A 9,222-nucleotide genomic window follows, 5' to 3' on the forward strand; every position below is an offset into this window, starting at 1 on the left:
TTTCCACTGTGCCAATGGCACACCACTCCTTCTCCTGGCTTTTAGCTTGCCATCAAATCTGCATCCCCAGCTCCTTCCAGCTCCCACAGCTCAGTCCTTGGCATTTGGGATCTCCTCATGGCTCAGGAAGTGCCCCCAGAATGTTGGTGAGGGAAGGTGCATCACCAGGGGATGCTGTGGGGCACTGGACACCATTCCCACTGTCAGTCCTGCTGGGGACCCAACCTTTCCCTTCTCCCAGGGCAGGCTGACACCAGAACAGGACCCTGTTCATCCTGATATAATCTCTTGGCTCTCCAGATAATAAGATTAGCTGGGAAAGCTCCTAACACGGCTAAAATGCACAATAACTGGAGAATTAAAAGGCAGGACTAATTCCAGTGAAAAGGGTTTTGGATCAACAGAACAAATTCATCCAGAACTAAATTATGGATCTGGTACTTGGCTATGGAAAGAAAACCTGTGTTAAAGCTCCAAAAAACCACACATCCACAAATTTAGGCTAGAAACTAATTTGAACTTGTGTGCAAGTTCCCTTTGTGTTTGCACTTTGCATGAATCAGCTTCTGAGCCAGCTCCAGCATGGGATGGAAGGTGAGTGCTGAGCAAACACACCTGGATGGGGCAGCCTGCACCTCTAGAGCAGCCCCGCCGCTGGGTCAGGGCCGTGGCTCCCCGGCATCTGCTCCCGGCGAGCGCCGTGCGTCGTCTTCATGGAGATTTTATTTCCCCCTCTGGTTAAATATTTCACAAAAATCACCGGTAACTGACAGCTGAATGAGGAGGTTATGACAGATGGGAGAGCTTATTTTCCCCCTCCAGCCAAAGATTTCATCGCTTCACTGGAGATTGGGCACGTTCACAGCAACTCCGTCTGCAAGCGAGCGCCCAGCCCCAGGCAGGCGCAGGAAACGCCACGGATGCCACTGTCCAGCCCCTGGCCATGAGCCACGCCAGGGGTGGGGATGGCCACTGAGTGTCCCCTGGCAGCGAGCCCACGCCAGGCAGCTCCCGTGGCCCTGTGGGGAGCTGGCGGTGCCGGACGGCCGCGGTGCCGCCGGCTCCCCGCGCTACCGGCGGCGATGCAGCGCTGCTGCTGCGCTCCAGGGCTGCAGCGGCTTTCCAGGACTGAACTCTGCGGATTGGCCCGCAGCACCCCGCTCTCCTCCCTCCCTGCCCTCCCTCCTCCAGCACCCACAAGCCACGGAGATTGGACAGCTTGGTGCCACATGGCAGAGAGGGACCAGGATAAAAAAATGAGCCGGGCTTGGGGACTGTAGAGTCCGCGGCAAAGCAGGCGGGAGAAGTTCGCGGAGCGGTGGCACCAACGTTCCCTGGCTGCGCTGAGTCAGTGCAGGGAGGACGGACAGACGGACACACCGGGGCTGCAGCCACCCAGGGACACCTGCGGGGTGAGCACCAGCTGCGCAGCGTCCTGTCCCCTCCGTGCCAGCCATGTCCCTGGTGGTGAAGGAGAAGAACCACGTCCGGTTGGTTTTCCTTGGAGCCGCCGGCGTGGGCAAGACCTCGCTGATCCGCCGCTTCCTGATGGACACCTTCGAGCCCAAGCACCGGCGCACGGTGGAGGAGCTGCACAGCAAGGAGTACGAGGTGTGCGGGGCCACGGTGAAGGTGGAGATCCTGGACACCAGCGGCAGCTACTCCTTCCCGGCCATGAGGAAGCTCTCGATCCAGAACAGCGACGCCTTCGCCCTGGTCTATGCCGTGGATGACGCCGAGTCCTTCGAGAGCGTCAAGAGCCTGCGGGAGGAGATCGTGGAGGTGAAGGAGGACAAGTTCCCTCCCATCGTGGTGGTCGGCAACAAGGCGGAGAGCGGCGGCGAGCGGCAGGTGCCGGTGGAGGACGCGCTGTCGCTGGTGGAGCTGGACTGGAACAGCCGCTTCGTGGAGACGTCGGCCAAGGACAACGAGAACGTCCTGGAGGTGTTCAGGGAGCTGCTGCAGCAGGCCAACCTGCCCAGCAGGCTCAGCCCCGCGCTCTGCAAGAGGAGGGAGACGCTGCCCAAGGAGCAGGCGCTCAGGCCGCCCATGAACAAGACCAACAGCTGCTCCGTGTGCTGAGCCGGCCGCCCGGGGCAGGCGCCGGCACCGGCTGGAAACTCAGGTGGGCTGGGTGGGAGAGGCGCTGCCTTGGCCAAAACCTCCCCTGCTGCCTCCCATCCCTTCCCTCCTCTTCCCCACCCAGCCCACAGGAGTGGAGAGGGTGGGAGGTGACAAGAAGGTGGGATGCTGGTTGCTGGATGGGTGTGGGGAATTCCCACAAAAGCAGGAGGCTCACCTGGGGAGCAGCCGTGGGTCAGCCAGGGCGCCGAGGGGGAGCTGGTAGGCACGGGCAGGGGGGACAAACACCAGGGATCTGGCAGATGTGGGCACCTGCAGCTGCATCAGCCCTGCCAGCACCACTGTCCCAGGGCACTCAGGTCTGGTGTCACCTCATCCCAAGCACCTCCAACCTCCTGGCATGGCTCTGGCACCCACAGCACATCCTGAGTCTTTACCTGGCGTAGAGCATGTGATAGGGTGGTCTGTGCATCACTTTGGTTTTTCTCTATTCTCTTTCTGTTTGGTTTTTTTTTAAGCATTCCAAATAAATAAATTGTTGCAAAGTGAAGCTGGAAAATGTCTTGGTTTCTTTCTCCTGTATTTCAGGTGCTGCAGTGTCTGCTATCAGTGTTTTATGCTCTGATCACTGCATTTTTTCTTCCCTCCTCTGTGCTCCAGCCTCATGTGGAGTGTCCTGGCACTGGAGGAGCCTCCTCTGGCAGTGCCAGGACATTCAGAGTTATGATTTTTCTAATAATTTTCCCACACTGAAGTTTTTACCAAGCAGCAGAGACCAACAATAAAACACCTTCTCACCTCTGAGCACAGAAAATAACACCCAGCCATTAAAAGACAGCTGATCCACTGAAATAAAAACACAAACATGTTAAAAGGAGATAATAAATGGCACGGGGGGAGGCACAGAAGAGCCGTGTTTGCTGTTCTGAGTGTGCCCTGAACTGATTTACTCTCCCCTCACACAGCCCAGCCTGGCTGTAATGAGCACTTAACCTGCTCAGCAGCCCCACACACACACCAGAAATAGATAAATCAAAGCCTGATGGATTAAAGAGTCACCCCCCAGACCCAGACCCACGGGGGATGGGCAGTTTGGGGTCTGCAGCTTTCAGAAGCCCAGCCCTACAGGATGGTGGACCCCTGATCAGCCGGGGAGGCACTTGGGCATTCCAGCCCCTTCCCAAGGGAGCAGGTGCCAGCAGGGAGAGCCCAGCCTCCCCGTGGGCATCACTGCTAGCACCCTGCTGCCACCTCTCCTGTGGGCACCGGAGCCACGACAGCGACCTCCAGACAGGCAAAACCCTCCTCCCGGGGTCTGGTGTGGAATGAGCTGTGGAGGGGACAGGTGGGGGGGACAGGCAGCACAGGCGACAGGCAGGTGCCACCAGGACCTGCTGTGGTGGCTCAGGTTGCCCTCCCCTCTGTCTCACAGCCGTGTGCCTCGTGCTGCCACCACGCTGCCCTGCCCAGGTGTGTGGCTGTCCCTCGCCCGGCGCCTTGGGGACACGCAGAGCGGCCCAGGATGGAGCCTTTCCTGGGGAAAGGGGTCTCCTGCCTGCAGGGAAGGACCAGGAGCAGCTCATTTTGGGCAGCTGAGCTGACGTGGTGCCCCCAGCCCGCAGCGGGGCCGCGTGTGACGGATGCAGGCACAGGGATGTGCCCACCAGGAGCCACCTGCCAGGGCTGTCCCTGCCCACACCCAGCCCGGCCAGGGTGCCCCAGGCAGGCAGTGACCCCAGCTCTCACTGAGCAGCCGGCCCTGCAGCAGTCCCACAGCTGCCAGGGCGGGTTTTGGTTTGGGGGATGCAGAACCAGGAGCACCAGGCCCTTCGGTTCACAGCACTGTGCTACAAACAGAAGTAAAATCTCTGCAGTGTGAAAAGAGGAAGCTGGGATGGGCAAGGCTGGCCGTGATCCATGGCCAAGGCCTGGAAACAGCTCCTCTTGGGGCTCCCAGCGGCCTCCCAGGCTCAGGCTGGTGGGGCCCCCCGAGCTTCTCCCCTGTGCCCCATCCCTGCCTTCCCTGGGCAGAGCAGGAACCCCCGGGGGCTCTGGGACCCCGACTCCCAGCCAGCCCCAGCCCAAGACCTGCGGGGTGCAGCAGCCACTGCTCTGCAGATGGATCCCGAGCGAGACGCTGCAGCTGCCACAGATGCAGGAACAGAGACGCTGGAGGTGCAGCGGATGCACAGGGAGGAGCTGGAGGCATTGCAGCTGCAGGAGGAGGTGATGGAGCTGCTGATGAAGGCGCAGGAGCTGCAGAGGGACATGCAGGAGATGCTGGAGGTTCAGAGGGAGATGCAGGAGGTGCAAAGGGACATGCAGGAGGTGCAAAGGGACATGCAGGAGGTGCAGAGGGATATGCAGGATGTGCAGGAGGTGCAGAGGGATATGCAGGAGGTGCAGGAGGTGCAGAGGGATATGCAGGAGGTGCAGAGGAGTGTGCAGGAGGTGCAGGAGGTTCAGAGGGACATGCAGGACGGTGCAGAGGTTGATGCTGGAGATACTGGAGGTGCAGAGGGAGATGCTGGAGATACTGGAGGTGCAGGAGGTGCAGAAGGGTGTGCAGGACGTGCAGAGGGAGATGCTGGAGATGCAGAGGGAGATGCTGGAGATACTGGAGGTGCAGAGGGACATGCAGGAGATGCTGGAGGTGCAGAGTGACATGCAGGAGGTGCAAAGGGACATGCAGGAGGTGCAAAGGGACATGCAGGAGGTGCAGAGGGATATGCAGGAGGTGCAGGAGGTGCAGAGGAGTGTGCAGGAGGTGCAGGAGGTTCAGAGGGACATGCAGGATGTGCAGGAGGTGCAGAGGGACATGCAGGAGGTGCAGAAGGGTGTGCAGGAGGTGCAGAGAGATATTCAGGAGGTGCAGAGGGAGATGCTGGAGATGCTGGAGGTGCAGAGGGAGATGCTGGAGATGCTGGAGATGCTGGAGGTGCAGGAGGTGCAGAGGGAGATGCTGGAGGTGCTGGAGGTGCAGAGGAACGTGCAGGAGGCGCAGGAGCTTCGCACGCAGGTACGGGACCCTCTCCACGGGCGCACCTCCTGCCGCGGCAGCGCCGGGCTCCAGCAAAGAGCGGAGCCATTGGAGGAGCTCTCCAGCACCCATCGCCCCTCGCCCAATGCCCGCCAGCCTTGTACAGCCCTTCCCGCCCGCTCCCGGGCCCCCCGGGGCCGCCCCCAGCCCCACTTCCCCCGGGCGGGCAGGGCAGCGCAGGGGCGGTGCAGGGACACCGGGATGGGCTGGGGACACGGGGGAGTGGGACACAGGGGTGGTGCAGAGGTGCAGGGATGGTGCAGGGACACACGGATGGTGCAGGGGAGCAGGGATGGTGCAAGGATACAGGGATGGTGCAGGGATACGGGGATGGTGTAGGGATAAAGGGGGAATGGGGTGCAGGGATACAGGGATGGTGTAGGGATAAAGGGATGGTGCAGGGACACACGGATGGTGCTGAGGTGCAGGGATAGTGAAGGGACACAGGGATGGTGCAGGGACACAGGGATGGTGCAGGGGTGCAGGGATGGTGCAGGGACACAGGGATGGTGCAGGAATAAAGGGATGGTGCAGGGACACAGGGGGAATGGGGTGCAGGGATCCCCAGCCCTTTAGCCCCCACCTGCACCCCCCTCTCTGGGCACTGTGGGTTTGGGAGGGGGGTTTGTGGCTGTGGCACGGGTGGCTCTGCTGGCGTTGCAGTCACCTTGCGTGACCTTGGGTCAGGCAGCTGTGGCTGTGCAGGGTGTGGCGTGGGGCTGGGGCTGGCCATGGCAGGACAGGAGCCTCGGGATGCCTCGTCCCCGAGGCTCTGGGCGAGGTGCAGGGCAAGGCTGGGCTGCAGGGCCTTGGAGAGCAGCTCCGGTATCACAGTGCCCCTAAAGCACTGCCTGGGGCCTGTCCCAGGGGGTCCGTGCCAGGCTCAGCCGGTGTCAGCCCTGTCCCAGAGGGTCTGTGCCAGGCTCAGCCACTGTCAGCCCTGTCCCAGAGGGTCTGTGCCAGGCTCAGCCGGTGTCAGCCGTGTTCCAGGGGGTCTGTGCCAGGCTCAGCCACTGTCAGCCCTGTCCCAGAGGGTCTGTGCCAGGCTCAGCCACTGTCAGCCCTGTCCCAGAGGGTCTGTGCCAGGCTCAGCCGGTGTCAGCCCTGCCCCAGTCCGTGCCCCTCGCACTGCTGGGGCTCCTTCTCTTGGTCAGAGCAGGGCAGGAGGTGGCCTATAGGAATGTGCCCCCTCTTGATGGAGTGACAAAACTGTCCTTTGTCCCCTTAAAAAGGAAATAAGCCCAGAAGTTTCTCTCCTCAGTTAGGTAAAAAGACACCTCTTAGCACCTGGGGGACTTCACCTCAAACTTAAGAATAGCCATTTGGAGAGGAGCCAAAAAGTCCCGCCTGAGCAATTTACTAGAAAAAGAAGAGAACAAAGAAACTAATGGCTTTCGGGAGGTGTTTTACCAGGAGCAAGAACCTCTGGCACCTGGCTTGTTTTTTTTTCCCCCGTAAAGAGTTTTGTTATTTTGCCTTTTATTAAAACCTTTTTGTTCCAACACTGCCACAGAAGCCATCCTGCTGATTTTATGCCTTCTAAGGTAGCTGAGCTGTCTTGGGGGTGAGATAGATCTCCAAGAGCTCATGAGACCTGGCTGCAGGAGACCCTTGTTTCAGTGGCCCTGCTGGGTGGGGTTAACACCAGGCAGGTCGAAAGGTGCAGCTCAGGGAGGCCCCCGGGTGACAGAGCCCCACAGGGAGGGTGAAGCCCCTCTGGGTGTGGAGCCAGCTGTGTCTGCGCTGTGGGGTTTGCTGAATGTCGGAACCCAGGACTCTCCTCTGGGTGTCCTGGATGGCCAGGGCTGCTGGCAGGGGGCTCTGAGACCCTGGCATGCAGCCAAAGACACACGTGGGGTTTGGATCTTAGCCCGTGGAGCAAATTACCAACTCTGTATGAAGAATTACAAGCCACACACACAAAAGTTTAGATAGCATAGTAGAGATAATCACGAAGTGAAAGGAAGGATTTCTGAGTGCTGTACAGGGGGGTTTTAAGCCTTGTACGCAGGGGTCCAAGTTTTGTACATGGGGGTCAGGAGATCTAAGATGGAGGGACTTGAGTGTGCCCTGTCCTCTTTCTTTCTCCTTCCCAGCCTCCATGTCTTTGGTGATGTTGGCACTCACGGATTGGTCTAGAGTAGAAAGTCACCATTCAATATAGATAGTAGGCATTGGGGAAAAGAATAAACATGTAACACGGAATGTGTGATATAAAAGATGGCACCAGCCCCTGGGAGGGCAGTGTGCCTTTGTCTGAGCTGCTGAACGGGCCACAGCAGTTCAGGGAGAAGAATCTTTTAGATAACCAACAATAAACAACCTTGAGAACAGACAACAGAAGACTACTGAGTCTTTCTTTGAAGGCACAGGTTGGAGGAGGGACTTTTCCATCTTTTGGGGTCATCCCAATCCGGGGGTGAAACCCCACAGCTGAAGGGCTGAACGCCTGCAGCTCCTTTTCTTTCCACACAAGGCAGCAGGTGAAATGGCTTTTCCCTCCCAGCCACAGAGCCCAGCACGGCTGCAGCCCTGGGGGGGTGGTAGCTGAGCCCTGCGCTGTCCCTGCAGACATCGCACGGCCACAGGCCCGAGAGAGGAGCAATATTTGCCCTTCTGCTTGCCCTGCCAGGAGGAGAGGGCAGCTGGGATTTCAGGGGAGAGCAGGATCCATGCAGACATCCATCCAGCTTTCCCTGGCACTGCCCTGAAGCACGGGGCTGTCCAGAGGAGTTTTCTGTAACGCTGGGTGCTCACAGCTCCTGGCTCAGGGGAGCAGCAGGTGGAGGAGCTCCGGCCTGCAGAGAGCTGCTGAGGTCTCCAGCCCACAGGAGATCCAGGGTGTGGAGGGGAAGGCTCCATGGTTGTGGCCCAGGGCAGTCAGGGCTGCTGCAGTGTCCAGGGGCTGGAAATCCAGGGAAAATCTGCCTGCAGTGAGCCCCGTGCAGGCACCAGCAGCTGTCCTGGCAGCAGTGGCTGCTCTCTGATCCCATCCCTGGGTGGAGGGGTTCCACAGCCTGGCTCTCAGTGAGAGCTGAGCTTTCAGCTGGGGCTGGTTTTTCCTGGGTGGGCTGTTGTGATGTCCGTGTGTAGAGGGGCCTGGCACAGGGGATTTTCTGCAGGGCACAAAGGCACAGGGGGACAAAGGCTCTGCCTCTGCGGGGTGACCGTGGCTGTGGCTCTCCCTGCACTGGGGTGCTCTGGAAATCCCCTGCAGAGCAGTGAGGATGTGCCAGGACACTCCCAGCTCCTCAGTGCTGCTCTGGCTGGAGCTGAGGTCTCTGGTGCTGTTTTCTCTCCATCGCAGTGAACTCACAGAACTGAGGGCTGCTCTTCCTGTTCTCAAAACGCCAGAAAGATCTGGAACATCTTCCTGCTGTCCCTCTCCTTCCCCTTGCCCCAGCTGCACCACTTCACTCCAGACTCTCCTCCCTGTCCCCATGCACCCCAGGAGAAGAGTTCCATGTGATCCCTCCTGTTCTGTTCCACACTGTCAGGAAAATCTATCCACAAACACCAGAGGTTTATGTCCAAAAAGGAGACAGAGGAGTCCTTTTACTTTATTGGAATAAAGGGAGAGGCCATGGGGCATTCCCCTGGGGTCTCTCAAGTTTTTGGAGGATGCAGCCTCCTTTTTATCCCAATTGCCCACATTTCCCTCTCTCTTTCCCCATTGCCTGAGGTACTTGAGAGGTTCAGACTTCCTGGAATGCCTGATACCAAAGATTCCCCTCTAATGTACAACCCTTCCTTTTAATTTTTAATTCTTATAGAATTTATGGGTTTTTCCCCGTTGTTTCTTTCATCTTTCAATATCCAACTTCCATTTATCAGCAAACCTACAAACCGCTTATAAACACAAATATCTTTTTTTTCCCCATTGATCAATCAGTGGAATCCTTCCCGTTGTTTCTTTTATCTACCAGCAGGCCCACAGCCTGTTTGTGCAGACAAACCCGTCCTTGCCCTCAGCGCATCCCTGGAGATGCTCGCGCATCATTTGCACACACCAGCAGCCGGGGCAGGGAGCGGCTCTGCCCGGGCTGGGTGGGACTGCCCCCGGCTGCTGCCCTTGGCTCAGCCCCCGGCTGCTGGGCGGC

General features: G+C 58.8%; 1 protein-coding gene across 1 annotated transcript; it reads left to right on the top strand.

Moving 5' to 3' along the window:
- Positions 1-1,002: 1,002 nt before the first annotated feature.
- On the top strand, positions 1,003-2,656 carry LOC119709450 (GTP-binding protein Rhes-like). Its single transcript, XM_038157226.1, has one exon. It carries the CDS (start codon positions 1,456-1,458, stop codon positions 2,080-2,082), a length of 627 nt encoding a protein of 208 aa, XP_038013154.1. The 5' UTR covers positions 1,003-1,455; the 3' UTR covers positions 2,083-2,656.
- The last annotated feature ends 6,566 nt before the right edge of the window (positions 2,657-9,222 follow it).

This window comes from Motacilla alba, chromosome 18 (assembly GCF_015832195.1).
Source record: "Motacilla alba alba isolate MOTALB_02 chromosome 18, Motacilla_alba_V1.0_pri, whole genome shotgun sequence".
Lineage (NCBI taxonomy): Eukaryota > Metazoa > Chordata > Aves > Passeriformes > Motacillidae > Motacilla > Motacilla alba.

Bases quoted from the DNA above. Each gene is read 5' to 3' on its own strand.
- LOC119709450 (XM_038157226.1), top strand. From the start codon at position 1,456: ATGTCCCTGGTGGTGAAGGAGAAGAACCACGTCCGGTTGGTTTTCCTT.